The sequence below is a fragment of the Squalius cephalus genome, assembly GCF_949319135.1.
Source record: "Squalius cephalus genome assembly, chromosome: 6".
Classification (NCBI taxonomy): Eukaryota; Metazoa; Chordata; class Actinopteri; order Cypriniformes; family Leuciscidae; genus Squalius; species Squalius cephalus.
The window spans coordinates 12982195-13003451 of NC_137127.1; the positions used below are offsets into that span (position 1 = coordinate 12982195).

At 36.6% G+C, this 21257-nt stretch overlaps 1 protein-coding gene across 2 annotated transcripts; it reads right to left on the reverse strand.

The window, feature by feature from the left end:
• Positions 1-250: 250 nt before the first annotated feature.
• vps9d1 (VPS9 domain containing 1) lies at positions 251-21228 on the reverse strand. 2 transcript variants are annotated; one of them, XM_079874882.1, is made up of 16 exons: positions 21096-21228; positions 20430-20502; positions 19637-19828; positions 18105-18264; positions 16291-16402; positions 14031-14093; positions 12890-12942; positions 12577-12664; positions 12292-12377; positions 11683-12206; positions 11289-11418; positions 10267-10472; positions 9102-9186; positions 6476-6580; positions 4210-4326; positions 251-857 (listed from the first exon to the last, which is right to left on the reverse strand). In XM_079874882.1, exons 1-15 carry the CDS (start codon positions 21225-21227, stop codon positions 4215-4217), a joined length of 2121 nt encoding a protein of 706 aa, XP_079731008.1. In that variant the 5' UTR covers position 21228; the 3' UTR covers positions 251-857; positions 4210-4214. The 2 variants fall into 2 exon arrangements, with proteins under 2 accessions (XP_079731008.1, XP_079731009.1); XM_079874883.1 differs by having other exon boundaries at positions 645-857; positions 4214-4326.
• Positions 21229-21257: the final 29 nt, after the last annotated feature.

Sequence of the window (21257 nt, forward strand, 5' to 3'; positions counted from 1 at the left end):
TCAAACAAAACATATAAATATATTTATTTATGCCTTTGCGCACACACACACACACTATACCCATTTCTTATTAAATCTCCTCAACATCAGTAACGTCAGACTGAAGACAGTTATTCCAGCAGCATTAGTGTCTCTTGCACATCCAAGCTTTTTTTCCACATCGATTGCATTTCTTTGACTATTAGTGAAAAGCATTTAAATAACAAATTAAGATATATATATATTTTTTTTAAAAATACATAAAACCTGTACAGCTTAACATCTGCTTAGTGGTTTATTTACTTGCAAGAGAAATGCACAGCTCAGCATATAAAAATCTGTAAGACCAAACTTGACAATTTTGCTCTTTTCTCCTACGCGGGCTAAAATTCTGAGCTCAAATACAACAAAAACTCTGTATTAGTGTCGCTCATATTGTTTAATAAATAGGGTGTAACAGAATGATAAATGCTAGTAGTGCTTTAGTCTCATTTATATTTCATAAAATTTAGTGGGGAATACCATTTTAACAAAAAAATAAAAAATGTCAATGGGATTAGAATATATAAAAATAAAAAATAAACTAACTTTTTCTCAAGTCCCTTCTTAACATCTGGCTCATTTCATCCCATGTAGTCTCAAACAACTTTTTTTTTTTTTTTTTTGCTTTGGCTACAACACTGATCTCATTTCTAACCACATTCAGATGAACCTGCCCTGTAGCGCCCAAACACAGTATAACCTTCTCCAGTCCCTTCAAAGCGGCAGGTGGGGAAGATTCAAACAGAACTAAACCCTGGCATGATTTGGGGCTAAACAGGCTGAGCAGAGGAGATACAGCAACTCCCGAGGACCGTCAAAACCGCTGGCTACGGCACCTAGAATCAAAACACAAAGGGTACTAATTAAATTGGATGAACAAGAACAATGTGAGCCACCCAGCTACTTTGAGAACAGAGTCTGTAACAGAAGTGAAAGTGAATGAAAGTGTTCTCCATCACTCTGGCAGGGGTTGAAAGTTTGTTTGACGTTTTGGCATGTTTAACAGTCTCCATTGGGTAATCTAATTAGAACTTAAGCTACCGTAGACCATCATTATTTCAGTAACGCAACCTTAAATAGAAACTTCAGCCTGTAGCCAAAAACAAACTGCACCATTTCACTTGAAATCATGTTGAAAGTTCAGCAAGGTCAATGTAATCCATCCATTAAGGTAAAAGAGCAGCATTACCCTGTGTTCAGGGGAACCGCCCATCCCTCCCCTTCCAATTGTTTCATTTAAGATGTGGTGGATGACGACGACAGAGGAGCGCGTTTCAATGTGGGACGCCATAGTGCAAGTGACAGCTGTACAGACACTGCGCTCTGCGAAGTTAAACGTTTGGATAAAATGGGATAAGGCGGACTGACATTGTCGAGTAGGATTAGTGGTTTAGTTTATCTTTCCCTGACCCACCATATGACTTAAAGTTCTTACTCAACAAAGATAATATCTGAAAGGCATAAACCCAAAGAAATAATAAAAAATATATATAAAACAATCATTATCCACACACAACCGTTTGGGGTCCGTATATAAAAAAAATAAAACAAATAATGTTTTTTGGAATTCTCTTACACTCACCTACTGCTCTGGCTACTTTGACGCGTGTATGGTGTGGCAGTGGCATAGGTTAGTTGTTACGACGAACGAGAAAGGTTAACATGGAGCACGCTAAATCTCGAACCTCCAGGGAATTGCAAAAAAAAAAAAAAGCAGCCAAACAGAGGACAGTCTGCTGGCAAAAAGAACGCAACAGAGCTTGTAATTGATCAACATTGGCTTGGCTTTGGGGAGATGGTGAATACTAAAAGATTTGAAATGTTGTGAAAGTGAAATGGAGATGGTGTTTTAATTACTCAGGTGAGCAAGGTAATTTATTGAACAGATAAACTGCAATATGTAACTCTAACAGAGAGCATTATTTATCGTGAAGGGTCATATTCAACCTATTCATATCCATCATATTCATTCATATCCATCATATTCATCCTCAGTCACGCAGAGCCGAAGCACAACCAAATTAATATTCTTCTGTAAAATGTATGCATTTTTGGGTTTTGCAACTGCCAGAGGGTCAAAAGTTACATAGTGTACCTTTAAAATAACTTTTTTCTGTTCTAATATATTTTCAAATGTAATTACATCCTGTGACAGAAAAGGTTAATTTTCAGCAGTTATTACTTCAGTCACATGATCTTTCAGAAATATATATTTTTTGTAGCAACTTGCATACATATCTAAGATAGCTAGATTTTTATTTGTCCTCGAGAGGAAATTTGTTTCCACAGTAGATGCATACATAACACAAACACCCATTACATGTTAACTTATCTACATATCATCATAAAAAAAATAAATAAAAAAAAATTAGCTGACATCACAAAAAACAACAACAAAGAGAGCATAAGTGACGTGTCAACGGCCAATTTCTTATGTATTTAGAGCTTGTATAGACACAGGAACAAAACTTACTATACCTGGCCTTTCTACACATCGGTAACCTATACCTACGGCCAGAAGGCAGGGAGATAAAATATTTATAGAGTGGGTGGTCTGGGTAGTTTAAGATTTTTTTTGCCTTTCGCAACATGAATGTAGAGACACTATCTGATAAATTAGGTGTAGGGATACCAATCATTTTACTTGCTAAATAAGTAATCTTTAAGAATTTGTTCTTGTTGGTTACTGTTAGCATATAAAAAAAACTAAATGGCACCTTAAATAATGGCTCAATAATACTATATATCAATAATGCTGCGATACAAAAGACGACGACGAGGCTGAACAGACAAGTGTCTAAGTTTACGAATAGCTGTCAGTCTTTGTTGACCGCACTTGTAAACCCCTAGAGTGTGCTGGTTGAAGTTGAGATTTTGATCCAAAGTAATGCCGAGATATTTGAAATACTCTACCATTAACGGAGAGATATTTGAAAGGGTGATGCTAGAAGCATGAATCTGTGTTTTTGGGGAGCTAAAGACCAGTCCCTTAGTCTTAATCCTCACACCACGTACTAAAATGTGCTCTAGAACGTTGATAGTCCAAAAAAAAAAAAAAGGAGTCATTGTCCTTCTTAAGCAGAGCAAGAATGGTTGTATCATCTGCATATTTAAAGGAGAACTTGGTAACTTTTTTAACTTAATAAAACTGTCTAGAATTCATTTGGATGGTTAAACAACCTGTTCTGGTGATATTGGTGACTTTCCCCGCTCCCCCCAGCGTTCCCAGGCGGAAAACCAACCTTGCAACTTGGGGACTACCGTCCCGGCAAGATAGAAATTGGAAGTCTTGTGAGAAGCGAGAACGAGAACGAAACACGAATTGCTTTACGGCAATTCGACAAACACACACGCATGTATGATGTATTACCAGATTACCCACCTCGGTAGACATCGCTCCACACGATACAGTTGGCTTGCTCCGATCAAAACAAACGCACATGAGCAGCGGTAGAGAGGGGGAGGAGGCCGCCTCAAGTGAGTTTTGAGTGAGTACGACAGTGTTGTGAAATATACGCCCCCCCCACAGCTGTAGAGGGAGCTCGTGGGGAAAACATGCGACAACAAAAGGAAAAATCAGCGAAGAAGCGACTAGAGTTCGCTAGAGTTGCCGAGTTCTCCTTTAAAGTAATGAGTAGTGGTAAATGGACTCTGACAGTTATTTGTGTATAGAATATAAAAAAATGGGCTAAGTACGCACCCCTGGGGGGTGCCAGTATTAAGAACAGTGGTTGGTGATAATGCATTGTCCACCTTTACCACTTGCTGTATGGATCAAATATATTAGACATGATGGAACTTGCAGACTCTGTAGTTTCTTTATCACCTGATGACGCTGAATTGAGTTGAAAGCGGAGCTAAAGTCAATAAAAATAAGTCTGGCATAATTCCCAGAGATGTACAGGTGTTGAAAAGACAAGCCACTGCATCATCTGTACCTCTCTTCTGCTTATATGCAAAGTGTAGACAATCTAGAGATGTTGTAACATATAGAAGCATACTGTTTCATTACAATGTAATGTCTTTACTGTTACATTTGATCAACTTAACGTGTTCTTGCTGAATAAAAGTATTCATTTGTTAAAATCTTAAATGCATCTACCTATATAGGCAGCTCACTAGGTTTTGGAACACAGATGCGGGAGTTTGTCAGATAGGATGAACCTGAAATTATATAATTGACTTTACCTACGTCAGGTGGGTTTGGCAGTTGGGGTTGGAGCCCCACCCAAGAACAATGACTCGACATAGGTCAGCGCGCTCTGCAGTGACGTCAGGCAGTACCCCTCCTCTCCGATCAGATACCTGTAGACATAAATAAACACTTCATTAGCGCTTCTCCTCACAAGGGAAAACAAGATCTCTTCCACTGGGGGTCAACTTCAAGTGAACCCGTCTGCTAATGAGACTAAGACACGAGATCAAGCCGAAGCCAAGAATCAGCATGTTGGAGAATGCGAAGAGAGGATAGAAAGTGATGGAGAAAATGAGAAAGCCGGAGAGTATGAGACAGATCATTCTGCTCTCTCAGTAAACAAAGTAAAAAACAAATGAGTCCATAAGGAATATTCCCACTCTTTTTGATCAATTCAGTATAAAAAGTTTTGGAACCTTTTTTTTGGTGAACTATTCCTTTAAATCAGTCTTAGACATGTATATAGACCTATTTAAATGAAACCTGTTAACTGTGCCTGAGAATGAGAACACTTCCCATCACACGCTGCAGAGTTCCACCCTCAGTTCCAAGCCACCAAGCAGCATAAACTTCTGAAGATATTTTATTTGTATTTTTATAGGGAGAGAAAAAACCAAACCAGAATATACCCAACATTCCTTGTTAAGTGCCAATCTAACCAGCCTGTAAAAATGTCCAGATTTATACTGATAAACAGAGCTCAGGGCTGTGGTCGGAGTAGACACGCGAGAGTACAGTACAGGAGGGGTGCAATGAATCCCCACAACACCACTCAGGAAACAGGTCAAACGGCCACCTATACAAACTGAGATCTCATGGTTGTGATTTCTATCGCTCAATATAAAAAATGTTATATAAGGTTGTCAAAGTTGGACTCATATTACCAAAAAGAACTGTAAAGTTTTATGGGTTTATTCCAACATGTTTAGACTAGAGGGTATTTTTCTAGCTGAAATATTTGTGCAAACATCTGAGAATGTGCTATAGATGACACTTCGATTATTGGTAGCAAGTGAGGTCATGTTCTGTTGACACTTGATACATGCCTAAAGGACAGAGAGACTGGCACTTAAAAGGATGTGACAAGCCAAATTTCCAAACAGCACCATCTAACCCACCATCATCAACAAGTGATGCCAAAAATTTGACAGATTGTCAATTTGTTTTAGAGACTGTCTGAGACATGCCATTTACTATTGCATAATATTTAGTCAGGCTGTAAATGTAGATTTAACGTGCACCTATTATGCTATTTTAAAGGTTCCTAATTTTGTTTTGGAGGTCTCCTACAATAAAGTGATTTTTGACCTTTGATGCATGTAAACCTAATATTTTCATAATATACATTACATATAACCTCAAGAGACTGAAAATGACTTGTTCGAAGATTCATTCACTATAAGCCCTGCCTTTGAGAGCTACTCTGCTCTGATTGGTCAGATGTATACATAAATATATCTTATCTGCTTATCTTATCTGATGAAGGTCATTAGGCCGGCGACACACTGGCTGTGTGGCGTGAGCGTGCCGTTTCTGTTGCGTGTCAGCTGCGTGGCGTTTGCTATGTCTTTGCACACCAGAAACGTGTCTGACACGGCGCTGCTGCTAGGTGACATATGATAAGCCTCATTGGTGATATATTCGACATATGGGGAGAGAGTTGTGGAAGGCCTACTTCATGTTAAACAAATATATAGCAGCAAAAACAACGTCGGCAGTGTTGACGGCAAAATAGGCTACAGAATATTTCGTTCTGTATTGACAGGTGCTATATTTGAAAATTTTAAATTACATTTATATCTGCATTTGTCAAAGCCTAGAGACTTCCGAACATCAAAATGTCATTTATTAATATGTATTCGTGTCAAAATGACATATAAACATCTTTTTCTATTCTATTTTGCCTGGAAACGCTTCCAACACGCTTGCGTGTCGCGTGAAAAATAGGTGTCGGTTCTATATCTAGCATGCACGCGTTTTCCGCAGGCAGTGTGCAAGCTCTAACCTGTTAACATGGGAGCCGAAATAAAAACGGACACGCCACTCAGCTGACACGCTCACACCACGCAGCCAGTGTCGCCGGCCTTAGACATGGCCAGGTGTGAAGTACATGCGCAGAATACGGCAGAGTGCACAAACATTTCCTCTCTGTTCAACACAATTTCTTGTGGCAAAGCAATCTGTTCATTTTTAATTCATGAATACTGTTACTTTGTGTAGAACAGTTAAATTATATGGCATTTGATATTGACAACGCACCCCTCGTGGATGAACTCTTCCAACGCAGCACATTCAGACACCAGCTGAGGAGTTTCACTGCGTAATACCACGAACGCCAGGATGGGCAATAGGTCATCGGCACCTCTGAGAGAGACAAAATGGAAGAAATTAACAAGACATGAAGTAAACAAACAAATCCAATGACATTTCTTTGCAGGATAAACTATTCGCAGAAAGAACATTAAGAGAACACAGAAACCCCATGATTCATGTGATGAAGGGACGCTTGCGTGAGAAAGAAGCTGGTGTCCCCTTTCCTGCCGGACTGCAGGACACCTGATACGTTTTATACAGGTGAGAATAGCTCTACATACCATCCGTTTCAACATTGGTTCTGCTGCAATAAAAAAAAACGCTCATGCACCAAAAAGGTGTGCTGGGATGATGCAGCCATTTTCTTGTCCAAGCCTGTTTGTTAAATCATGGCACGATCTGAGCACATGTTGCACAGCTGAAGAGTTTGGTGATGCGAACTTCAGAATAAATGCAAAACCAAAATATAGGGGCTATTGTAATGAAACAGTTAGCCAATGCATGAACTGCATGAAATATATAATGAATACTAATATGCCCCCTCTTGTCCTTAAGACAAAGCAAGACAAAAGATAGACAGAGGAAATGACTGATGTGCAGAAGGAAACAGCAATATAAACTCAAGTTTGAGTGAATTTAATCCAGAAAGGAGGAGAAGAAAGAATGAGGGAGCAAGGAGAGACAATGGAACAAAACAACTGAAAAAAATAGTGAGAATGGCTAAATTGTTCATGTTCATGCATGCATGCATGAGGACATTCATTCTCCCTCACAACCAAACAAACTTAAAAGCAAAACAAAGGCAGAATGCGCCTTGGCTGTGCTACCGGGGCAAAATCAGGGCAAGTCTCACAATGACACGCTTCCAAACGAATCGCTGATGCCTTCACAGCATAATCATTATTAAACCAATGTACAATCACAGAATGGAAAACACCCGAATAATGCTCAAGAACCAAAGCCTTTGGATTCAGAAAGCAACGGTCCATTGTTCTGGTAAGAACAAACAAACATATGAATATCAGGGGTGGGCAGTGTGACCAAAATCACAATTATAAACAATATTCGTTCAAAAAAAAAAGAAACAAATCCTTTAAATAATCCAGTCAATTAAAGATGTGTAATATTTTTAAAATTTTAAATATCGACAAAAGAAAATAGTAAATGAAGTAAAACAAAAATACAAAACAATATAAAATATTGAAATACCTATAAAACATAAAATATCAGTTATATAAAAATAATATAACTATAAATTTAACAATGATTAATTTAACATTTAAATTAATATAAAAATGTTATACAAATAAATAAATAAATATAAATATATATATATATCTTATATATCTTATATCCCGTCTATACGAGACACAGAGTGTCTGCAACACTGCGTTGTGCATGATTTAAGTTTTTTAGCCACCACGGATATATTGCACCGTATAAATAGTATAACAGAATCTGCACCAGTTGCTACATTTTCTACAAATTACACATGAGCTAAATGTTCATCCTTAATAGAAAAACAAAACTGGATGTCATTTTATAAGAGATGCAGAGAGTGTTCTAAAAACAAGCATCTACATCAGTCGTTGTCATGGGGTGCCAAACCGCTGAGCATGTGCGTCACCAGCGAGCCTCTGCTCGGCAAGCTGTGATGCAAAGAGACACATGTAGATATGACGCAAGTGTTCATTCTACCCACATTTCCAAGTAGAAAGCAAGCAAGAGACAGATGAACAGGCATTATTTTTTAATAGGTGTGGCGAGGCCGAGAGGTTACAAACATCATAACGGCCCACATAACTTCCCAGTAGAGTTTTCTCCTATGCAGGATGCTGGCGTGAGCTCACACTTTAACTGTCGAGATCGCAGCGGAGACAGGAAGAAATTTAAGATGTTTTTCAAGAGAGTGGAGCAGACACTGAGGTTTGTGGGAGATTTTCCACAGAATCTGAGCCAAGTACACTCACTCTGATAAACCTGAATAAATACACACATTCAAGAAAATGTGTGTCATCAGGATGATACACTGGTTGAACACACCCGTTTCATGCTGTGAAACCAGAATTCAAGACTTTGTGTAAGAAGAGGCGACAGTTTAATCTCAGCGGCGTCAGTTCATTTGCCAGGAGCTGTGTGAACATATAATAAACTAGCATCACATTAGAACATACACAGAGCCCACAAGTATCTATCTGCAAAAAAAAAAAAGCTGCCTTGTTAGAATAACGATCAATTTACTTGACCTAAGCAGTTCTACATTCAGACTCTCAAAGTGCATCAAGGCCAAAGTCTGCTCCAGACAGGGCGACCCACTTAGAGAGGAAGTCAGCTCCGAGCGCCCCGCGGGGGCCAGAGGGTCAAGACGGGACCCCTGCTGAGCTTTGGCCTCCATGAGGTCTGATGAAGTCTGACACAAGGTCAGCTGACAAGCAGGAGATTGTGCTAAAACAACTCTGAACTCCAACATAATAAAGTTGCTTCTTGATTATTTGTACTTTTTTTTTGAAGGACAGTGAAAGGGACAAAGCGTCACAGCAACACAACATGTTATGACCTTGTGTATACTCACATTGCTGCTGATTTGGGTTGAGGGTCGTTTTCTTGCAGGAGGCGGTACTCTTCAGCACAGCCACAGATCATTCGTAAAGTTCTCACTGCAATGAAAAACAACTGCAGTCAGAAAAATATTGGTATTGTACCTAAATGGTGCATATTAATACCATAAGGGTACATGTTAGCATTAATATACTTTTATAGTAAACAAATGATGTGTAAAACATGTACAATTTAAGAACAAAAGTATGAAAGCCCATTTCTGGCACATAAAAAAAAACAGCTTTGGTAAATCAATTTTGAGTGTCATAAGTCAAAATGACAAAAATAGTCATAATTATGAGTGTATGACCATTTTTATTTATGTTATGATTGACTTTAAAAAAAAAAAAAAAAAAAAAAAAGTCAAATTAAGATTTTGACTGTCAACTATGACTCAACTTCAAAATTTTCAATTTTGACCTAAATTTTTATTTCGTTTTTGACATTAAATGTCATTATGACATTAAGTCATTTATGAAGTCAAAATTATGACATTCTAAATCATATAAACTGAATAGTCAAAATAGAAATAAAGTCAAATATGAGATGTAGAAATGATGACATTGACTATTCATCTCATTAATATGTCTATGTAAATTTTGACTTTTCATTTGTCAAAATGACAATGTCAATTATAAGATGAAGTCAAAGTTAACATATCAAGTAATTTATGAGATGAATAGTCAAAATTCTGAGATAAAAAGTCAAATATAAGATGTAGAAATTATGACATTTAGGTTTATCTCAATGTCTATGTAAATTTTGACTTTACATTTTAGTCAAAATTATGACGTCAATTATAAGATGAAGTCAAAATTATTACATACCAAGACATATTTATGAAAGAGTGAAAATTATGAGAGTGTGTCAAATATAAGATGAAGTAGAAATGATGACATTATTTTGACTATTCATCTCATCAGTTTAAGTTATTTCTCCTATCCCAGCTTAACATACACAGATAGCTGGAAGCCAGCAATTTGTAGTCTAATTTCTTCTTCTTCTAAAAAAAAAAAAGGTGGGACTATCTGTCTGTCAGAGTTATTTTTTTTTTTATTCTGTTTAGGCATTGAAATGACATACAGTAGAACACACAGAAAGGGTTTGTGGTTTCATTTTAAGCATCTCAGAGATCTTACCAATACACTCAAGTTTCTTTTGAGGACAATAGTCTCTACACAAAAGCTTCAACTCCTGTACTGCCGACTCGTATGGGTAGGAACCGTGCAGCACAGCTGTGTCTCTAGGGAACAATTTGGATGCTACACCAAGATCACCAGGTGAAACATTACGATGAAGACGCATGCTGTTCTCAACAGCCAGCTCCCGCTCTTGATTCACCTCCCTAAAGAGTCAAAAGAAACACATAAGATAATAATATGCAATGAACTAAACCATAAAACAGCTATTAAAGTGTTTTGATGACTAAATGCTTTTTTGGGAGCAGTTGTAAGGGAAAATTATTATTTTCAGCCATGCTGTAACTAAAGAAAAAATTTATAAGATACAAATTGACAAGCAGTGCCATCTACTGCTCAAGATCTAGATAAATCATGGAATGACTCTGCAATCACAAAGGAAAGGCTGCCCACTGCAGAGCCAGTGAGTGGAGCTTGACGTCCAATTCCCCCTCTCTGAAGCTAATCGCTGGAGCTAGGCTCCAAGTTTAACTCCACTTTTAGCATATTTTTATTTATTTTTTAGACAAACCAAAAAAATCGACTTTTCTTCAATGCAAAATTTTATTTTCATATCTCTCTTTATTCCATTTCATTTATGAACTTACATTTACCCATTTTCTTCTCTCCTCCTGTTTCGCGTTCAGGAGACAGACGTAATGCTGCCGTAAATGACGCGAATTGTCACGTGAACAAGTAAATCCAAAAAAATTAAATAATAATTTAAAAAAAATGTACGCTAATTAGATCGTTTTAATTTGGTAAAGCATTCAGATATGTCCAAGTCAAAGAGTCATCTGAAATTTAAGACCTCTCATTAGTAAAAATAAGACTTTTTATGGCCTTAAATTTTAATCTAATTTAAGACTTTAAGGATTTTAACTGATGGGCATTTTGACATAACTTTGGGGTGAGCGCTCACACTACCCCAAACTTTTAAAAGGTGGTATACATTTGTGAAAAACACTTAATTTGTGACCTACCTAAAGAGTGCCAACAGAGGGCGCCAAATAGGGGTGAAGAAGACTTCCTCTATGCTGGCCACACATTGGTCCTTAGAGATGGCAGTGTTGAGACATTCAAAAGACAGAAGACACAGAGACAGCAGGCGATCTGTTTCACACAAAGACAAATCCATTTACCATAGAGAATCAGCCAACTAGTACATTTCATAAAAGGACCTTTGACAAACACGTTTATGGTGGATTATGGCCCTCTGGCTTTGTTTACACCCTGACGCAGTATAAATGCATGATACAACCCTACAGATCCCACTGGCTATAACAGGGGATTTCCATAAATCCTGAACTCACATGTTGCACATATCTAGAGTCACAACTAAGGCCTCAATCACACAACAAACAAACATTTATTTACCGATAGCATTGTGAATATCTTTGACGATGGCCTTCAAATGTCCTTTCAGAGCACGCTCCTCAAGATCATGAATGTGAGACTCTAGGTCCATGTGTGTTGTGTCAAAGGTCACATCAGAGTCTGTATCATCTCCACTGTGAGAAGGGACCCAGTCCAGCTGAGTAAGAAACTTCTCCAGATCCTCAAAAGAGTTCTCCCTATCTGTGGAGATCAGAGTTGATGACTCGTGAGGTTCGATTTCGGACTTAGTGTCGCTTGAGTTGAGGTCGTGGGATGGGGAAAGGGAGATGGAGGCATCAGATAAGCTGTGTGTCAGACCAGACTTGAGTGGGCTCTGCTGCTGCTGCAGAGAGATATGACTGTCGAACAGGAGCAGGCTCTGGGCGCTGCGGGAGGGCTTTAAGGGTAGCGAGCCACCAGGCACTGTGTCCAGAGGAACACACTGGCTCACTATAGGATACAGTCTGTTATACACACGATACTGAAGCTTCTTTAGCAACTTCATGACTGGGTGATCTGGGTAGCTGGGATCAAGAAAGACAAAAACAGGTGACATTAGATACAGAAGAAACACTTATTTTTACAGATGACCTGACACCACAAACCTACCTGAGAAGACAGGAGATCAGACCTATAACCAGTGTCGGGTCATTTGGACTCATTTTCAGATTAGCTTTCCAAATTTTTGGCCATTCCTATGATTAAAACGGTTTAAAAAAAATTTAAATTCTAAAAATATTTTACATTTAATGTTTTTACTGTAAACGCAGCCTTGCTGAGCATAAGAGACTTCTTACAAGAACGAACATTAGTGTAGGTTTACCAGTTCAATTAACAGATTCACAAATATACATAAAAAGTCTAAAATCAATGCTACAATATAAATATCCTTACATGATCATGCTCATATTCAAGCACACTTGCATACAGAACTCGCTGCTCTTGTTCCTCAGGTGTAATGGTCCCACAGGTTGCAAACCTCCTGGAAAAATGCAATTTCATGCACACAAATTAACAGTCAAATTCTAGAAAACCATTGAGCATTAAATGGCTCAAAGGTGCTCAGATTCTTAACATAACTTCTTTGTCATTCTAAGGTATTATGTGAAGCACAACACTGCTAGAAACATATGCAAAACTCATAACACTCTATGTGCAACTTAACATCATGAATGTCCATCTGGCCCATGGGTCAAAAACTGCTCACCTGTTGGCTTCTTCCTGCAGCCGGAGTCTCCTCTCCTCCATTTTCCTTTGAAGCTGCAAGCGCTCAGGAAAACTCCCAACAGTTTGAAAAATTATTACATTCAGAAAAAAAAGTAGCAGCTAAATTTGCTCACAGCACACTGATTAAAGGGATGTCACCCAAAAATTAAAATTCTGTCATTAATTACATTATGCAGCATGTTTGCGCTTCCAGTTCAGTTGAGCTTCGGTTTATGTTCGCTGACACACGAGAATGAACCTCATTGGTTCTCACACCCATTAAGCAAACATGCTTGAGCTTCCATTTACCACAACTGATGTGCGAGTTGATCAATGTTTTTATGTGAATAAAAGGCTAAATTCAATCTATTCATCATATAAAACGATTGTGTCTCTTCAGAAAATTTGGACTAAACCACTCGATTCATATAGATTAGTTTTACAATCTCTTTAAGAACTTTTTGTAGCGTCAAAGTGGTAGTTGCGTAGCTGTCAATGGAGGGACAGAAAGCTCTCGGATTTCACCAGGAAGATCTTCATTTGTTTTCCGAAGATGAACTAAAGTCTTACGGGTTTGGAATGACATGAGGGTGAGAAATGAATGACAGTTTTCATTATTGTATAACTGCATACATTATTGTTTAAATTAACACATTCTTGTATAAACGTGGTAGTGCTTTAAGCTTTCAGTAAATTGTTGAAATTGTTCAATTTTGACAAGATTATTTTTAATGAATCACAAGCAGCATGTTTCAATTTTAAAACTTATATGGAGCTTTGACAGTGTGAATAATAAAAAACTCTGGTTTGCAGAGAAAGCACAAAAGGTCAAAGACCAGACCTTGAAGTTGGCATGAAACGGAAGTTGCGATCGTCTTGTGACATATATTCAAATGAAACTAATTTTTAATGAGAAAACAATAATTGTAGCCAGTGAACATTATCAGAGAAGAGGTTGTTGCAAAGGGGAGGGGAAGTTATTACGAGGGCATACAAATTAAGGTTTTTTTTTTTTTTTTTAAATGTGCACGGATAAAACATTTATAATAGCCACTGCAATATTACATAAAAAAAAACAAGAATTGTCCATTTTGAATTCATGGTGTCGTAAAAGCAACGGCCCAGGAAACCATAAAGGATACTGCATCTTGTCTTGCTTTGGCTATTATTAGATTCTCCATCATTTGCCTCTGAAGTGAGAGAGTCTGTATTAAGAAAAGAAATAAAGACCAGCATTATACAAGTAATTATTTCAGTTTCAAATTTGATTATTGATATTTACTCATTAGTAGAAGAAAAGTTAAAGAAAGTGACTATAGTGCATGCATATAGTGCAGCATCCCTGCAGATTTAACAGATGGAGTTAAAACACTCACAGCAAACACTGATCATTCAGGTTGAAGGGACATCCACCATAGCTATTAACAAGAACTAAACTATTTCTGTCCCGTAACTGGTCAACAGTTCATACCCATTTGTAAAAATCACACTTTTACCCAAGAGATTTTTTGCCAAATTGACTTTCAAAAATACAAAAAGCATTGCCAATTAATAAAGTAAACTAATGAAGTGAATAATGAACTTTTAAAAGCAGAATTAGCAAAATGCAGTCAGTTAAAATTGTTTTAGATGGACCATGTCACAGCATGACATGTCAACTTTCAGTAACACTTTACAGGAAGGTATCATTTGCTAACATTAGTTAATGTTTTAACTAACATGAACTAATCATGAGAAATACATTGGTTACTGTATTTGTTCATCTTTGTTGACGTTAGTAACAATTTTTTTTACAGCTGTTCTTCTTTCACAGTGCATTAATGTTAACATAGGCTACAACTTTTGATTTTAATAATGTATTAGTAAATGTTGAAATGAACATTAACAAAGACTGACTACTGTAGTTAACAAATGAAACCTTATTTTAAAGTGGTACCCAACTTTCAAACTTACGATATTTTAAAATGTCATTTTACGCGCTGGATTTTCATATGGCAAAGATTCAGGATTTTAGCATACTAACATACCAAATACGCATTTAAATATACGATTTTCCCCTCCAAACCATTAAAAGATTTAACATGCAAGCCGCTTATTTTGAACAGTAACGTTACCAGTTACCTTTTTTTTCTCGCCACGTAAATGAATAAATAAATAACGTCAAAACGAACCTTCCAGAATGTCTTGAGTTTTTTCCAGTATAAACGAAGATCCATTGGTGTTTCTCTGTGTCTCCGGATCATTCTTGAAAACTGGACAGCACACAATGTTTGCGTTCCGCCGAACAACATAAAAGTTTGTTTGACCCGCCACCAAAACTTATACGAAATACCTTACCGTGCAACTAACTGCGCTATTGCTAATTAAAACTAAGATAGCGACCGCAAATTAAATATGAATTGTCTTTGTCTGTGTGCAGCCAATCTATCAGCCCTGAACACCTGACTGAATCCCACACTCAGTGCAGGGGGTCACAGGTCACAGGCAGCAACAGCACATGGACATGTGAGCTCAGTGAATCGCGCAAAGCCATTTAAAACAAGAGGTGTGACGTCAGATGTGTTATACGCATGCGCACAATAAAGTCATGGTGCGTAAACATCCGAAATAAGGTCAAATAATACGTTTATTGGGTAACACTTTACAATAAGGTTCATTAGTTAAAATTAGTTAATGTATTAACTAACATGAACTAATAACGAGCAATACATTTGTTACAGTATTTATTAATCTTGGTAAATGTTAATTGATAAAAATCCATCTGCTCATTGTTTGTTCATAGTGCATTAACTAATGATAACAAATACAACCTTTGATTTAAATAATGTATTAGTAAACGTTGAAATTAATATTAAGTAAGATTAATAAATGCTGTAAAAGTATTGTTCATTCTTAGTTCATGTTAACAAAGGTAGTTAACTGATGTTAACTAATGAACCTTAATGTAAAGTGTTACCGTTTATTGTTTACAGTTTTTCCCCACATAAGCAATTTTATATATTATGAATGCGTTGAACCACAAGGTTGGAAAAATCTCAAGGTGGAACATTTTTTCCTTGCCTTCCTGGGTCTATTTCATTCATAGTTTTTATCATCATTTTATTTTTCTTCTCTATTATTTTTTTTTGTATTTTTTTTATTTTTTTTTGCCAATTCCTTTTTTCTTCATAATTTGTTTAGATATGTATAATGGTGGTGAAAAATACAAACAAAAAATATAAAAAAAATACAGCAGAATGAAAGAAACGGACTCAAGAAGGCACTAAGGCACTTTATTTTAGGGCTTCTGTATATATGTATGTAGAGCATACACAAGCATAGTATTTTTTTTATAATCATTTTCCTAAGATTGATTTTTTTTTTTTTTTAAGACAATCTCACATTTATTTTTTCTAGACTTACCAATGAGGTTTTTTGTGTGGCCTGACCAGGGGTAAGTCTTGCCAGTCGTGCTTCATAATTAGCCTTAAGTTTCTGGTTCAGACGCGACGCTTCTTCAATAGGCGTTAATTCCCTGTCATACACATACAAAAACTTCTTATTGTGAACATTTTGTGCATTAGGGGCAGCTCTTAGTGAGACTAAAAGAACGTGATGTACTATTAACTTATGGATGCAGAATAGATTTGTTCTCTATCACAGAACTGATAACCTTGAAAGATCAACTGGGGCTTGGGGCCAGAGGAAGTGTACATAACTAATGTGAACCATGTGAACCATGATTTAATTTAGTGATGAACAACCTAATATTAAATGTTGTGGATAGCAGATAAAAATAATGATACTCTTTTGTAACATATTACTTATAATAATAATTTAGATATTAAGGAAAAGCTTCAAGTTTATGTCTTGGGCTGTTTCTCTTACAGAGGCATCATCCAGAATAAAAACAATTATTGGTTTCTTAAAGGGTTGGTTCACCCAAAAATGAAAATTATCCCATGATTTACTCACCCTAAAGTCATCCTAGGTATATATGACATTCTTCTTTCAGACGAATACAATCTGAGTTATATTAAAAAAATGTCCTGGCTCTTCCAAGCTTTATAATGGCAGTGAATGGCCGTATATTTTTTGTCATAAAAGTCCATCAAAGCGCATCCATCCATGATAAAAGTGCTCCACACGGCTCTGGGGGGTTAATAAAGGCCTTCTGAAGTGAAGTTCGTGTAAGAAAAATATCCATATTTAAAACTTTATCAACTAAAATAACTAGCTTACGGCGCAAGTCGACTTACGCCAAAAGAGGAAGACTTGACGCGATATATGACGTAGGATTTAGGAGTAGCGTAAGCTTTGACGCCTCTCGCGGTTCAAACAAACAGGGCTGGGGAACAAACTCAAGCTCCTCTGACATTTCTCTTTAAAAATTCTAGTTTTAGACTTCCTATTCGTGACCGGTGTTTTGTTTTGCTCTATCCTCTGCGCTTCCACAATGCGTCATGCGTCATGTCAATGGTTACTCTTTCGCCGTAAATCGATGCGTACGGCCATCTGCCGCAAGCTAGTTATTTTAGTCGCTAAAGTTTTAAATATGGATATTTTTCTTACACGAATGCATCGCTTCACTTAAGAAGGCCTTTATTAACCACCCCAGAGCCGCGTGGAGCACTTTTATCATGGATGGATGCACTTTGATGGACTTCAAAACAGAAACGGCCATTCACTGCCATTATAAAGCTTGGAAGAGCCAGGACATTTTCATATATATTTCTGATTGTATTCGTCTGAAAGAAGAATGTCATATACACCTAGGATGGCTTGAGGGTGAGTAAATCATGGTGTAATTTTCATTTTTGGATGAACTATCCCTTTAAATAACTTTGTTTAAATGCCTTTCAAGTATTTTACAGAGACTATTCTGCCTCTTGTAAAACCAAGCATAATGTTCTTGGAGAATCAAATTTATTTAATCAGGTCCATTCATTATGGAGAAATTTTAATTATTAAATGTATAGCTATGATGTGGTGAGACAATTTATTATATTAACACTATTTATAATGTTATATAATACTAATGCATATGTTTCAGTGTTACGTATATCTTGTTTTTGTTTGTTATCTTGAATGTATTAGATACTATATCTTTGGGAACAAGATGTGAACTCAACGATCAATGGCTATTGAGACTCTGTACCCATCGTTACTTAAGCTCCTCCACATTCTGCTGGTATGTATACAGTGCTTATGAAAATGTCAATGGATTACTGACTCACTTTCGGTTGTCTTGTGACTCAACTGTCTGAAACTTTTGGAAGACTTCAGGTGGCAGAAAGGGGGAGCCTGCCACCCCTCCCTCAGAGAGGACTCTGCGATGTCTGGTGGGCTGTTCCTTACTTTGTGTCACAGAAATCAATGCCGGCTCATTAGGCATTTCTACAAAGAGAGGAGTTTGGAATATTAGGTATTTATAAATATACAGCAATTTTGTAAATAATTATTACAATTAAAATAACGGTTTTCTATTTTAATATACTTTAAAATATGATTTATTTCTGTGATGCAAAACTGAATTTTTATCAGCCATTACTTCAGTCTTCAGTGTCCAATGATCCTTCAGAAATCATTCTAATACACTGATTTGATACTCACTTATCATCAATGTTGGAAACATTTGTGCTGCTTAATGTTTTTTTTGGAACCTGTGATACTTTTCTTCCCGGATTTATTGTTAAAAAGAACAGCATTTATTCAAAATAGAAATAACTTTTTATCAATTTAACACATGCTTGCTGAATAAAAGTATTAATTTCTTTCAAAAAAAGAAAGAAAAAAAGTACTGACCCCAACGGAAGGGAACAGAAGTTGTTAGAAAAGATTTCTATTTTAAATAAATGCTGTTCTTTTTTAACTTTTTATTCATCAAAGAATCCTAAAAAAAAAGTATCACAGGTTATAGACAAATATTACCAGCACAACTGTTTCCAACATTGATAATAAATCAGTGTATTAGAATGATTTCTAAAGGGTCACGTGACACTGAAGACTGGAATAATGGCTGGTGAAAATTCAGCTTTGCATCACACAAATGAAATTATATTTTAAAGTACATTCAAATAGAAAACCATTATTTTAAATTGTAATAATATTTCATAATATTGCATTTTTTTCTGTATTTTTGATCAAATAAATGCTTTTTCAAAAAAAATGGCTTGATGAGCATAAGAGACTTCTTTCAAAAACATTAAAAATAGTAATGTTTCCAAACTTTTGACCAGTACTGTATATGTGTGTGTGTGTGTGACATTTATAATGTAACAATAACATTATATTTAAAAACAAAAGCCATTCTTTTGAGCTTTTGATTTATCAAAAAATCCTAAAGAAAAATGATCACAGTTTCTACAAAAATATTAAGCATTAAAAACTTGAATGCTTAAGATAATAAGAATGCTTTAAATAATAAGAACCCTAATTAATAATTGAGCACAAATCAGCATATTCGAGTGATTTCTGAAGGATCATGTGACACTGAAGACTAATGACTGCTGAAAAGTCAGCTTTGCTATCACAGGATTAAATGACATTTTTAAATATATTAAATTACAAAATAGTTATTTCAGGTTGTAATAATATTTCACAATATTACATTTTTAACTGTATTTTTGATCAAATAAATGCAGCCTTGGTAAGCATAAGCATAAACTTTTAAAAATAATATTTTTTAAATAAGTGTCTATATGTTAAATAAATTAGAAGTTGCAACTTCAGGGACCTCCTGATTGAAAACCAGGAAAAATAGGCTCACCTGATATTTTGAGATCACTTAATGCATTAATAGCTGGAATGGTGGTCTGTTTGGGATCGGACAGAGAAGTGGAGGAGGTGGCAGGTGTAGAAGACTCTCGCTTCCTTATTATACATGATTTGACCCTCTCCAAACATTGCTCAACCAGTTTCACCATCTTCTCTAATTCCACCGACTCCATCTCTCCTTCCACTGCAAGAGGAAGTGCATATGAGTCATATGTCTCTTTATATTTCATTTTGCTCATCCAGAACATAAAAAACAGCACTTTAAAGGTACAATTTGAGCTGGTTCGCACTGCACCAACAGATGCAGACCAATGCCGACAGTCACCAGATTACAGCACGTAACTTCTCAGACATTCAAATTACGATTCAGCATGTTCACTTGGAGAAAACAACAGACTCCTGTTGGTGCGGTGCGAACTCTGCATGAGCCTGAAAAGCTAGGCTAATCATGAACAAAGGTGAGAAGATCTAGCCTTATCTTAATAGAGCTTTAGGAATCATTTAATGCAATCTTTTCCACACGAGTTAAGATACAGTACATTTTAACCCACAAAAAGGACTGTGTGTCTTATCAAATTCACTGAAGTCATGATGAAGCATATCATTTCTTCCTTTAAAGTCCTCTCTTGAAGTAGGAAGCCAGGTCACAGCACATGACAATGACTGTCATAGAGGAAATAGAATGTATTGTGAAATTGAATCCTAAACGCTCATCACTTTTCAATAGAAGAGTTGGAGGATGATTAATCGGAGAACTCATTTATGAACTTGTGTGAAAAACTTACCTTTAGATGCGGCATCTTCAAGCAGAGCATGAGAGATGTAGTTGATACTTCTTAAGTATTCACAGTATGCCTCCTATAAAGGGAAATAAATAACCACAGTGGGTGTGGCAGGAAGATTTTATTGGATCTATTCTGCAACACAGTGCCATATTGTTAAGTTTAAGATTTGTTGCTAGACGTCCTTTTGAACTTCTGGGGTATCTCGAGGAGCCACATCTAACGTCATCCCCCAAAGACAGAAGTTCAACATCATGGATTATCTAAAAAATGTATTGGATCTAAATCTGCAATGTGTCTGTGAGCTCAAACCAGCTCTGATTAATCGTTAAACACTCTGAGATCAGGTGACTCGGAAACAGGTAATTAGATTTAGTTAATATCAAAAAGTAAACTATGCAAATCACCATTGATATGATTTTATCCTAAGAAAGTATCAGTACTTTTATTGTATCAGTACTTCATTGAATAAAGTTCACATTTTGGACACGATCGACTGGACTCGATAATGATTTCTGGGGAAAACATTGGGGTTCTTTAACGTTAATGATCATCAGCTTCTATCAATGTTTACGCTGATAAATGACGTCGCTCTCGCATGCACTTATTGGCTAAATATGACCATATCTGGACCAAACAAGGCAGGTTTAAAGATTTAAACATATCTACCTTGTGTCTATTGCTGGTGTCCAGCTGAATGGCCACTTTTACAAGCTTCATGGCATTCTGCAGTGGTCTCTGATTGCTGTCACTGAGAGTGGCGGCCATCCTGCCAAAACAATCGCGCGAGTCTGACAGCATCACCGCAACAAGCTCCAGTGACGTAATTAC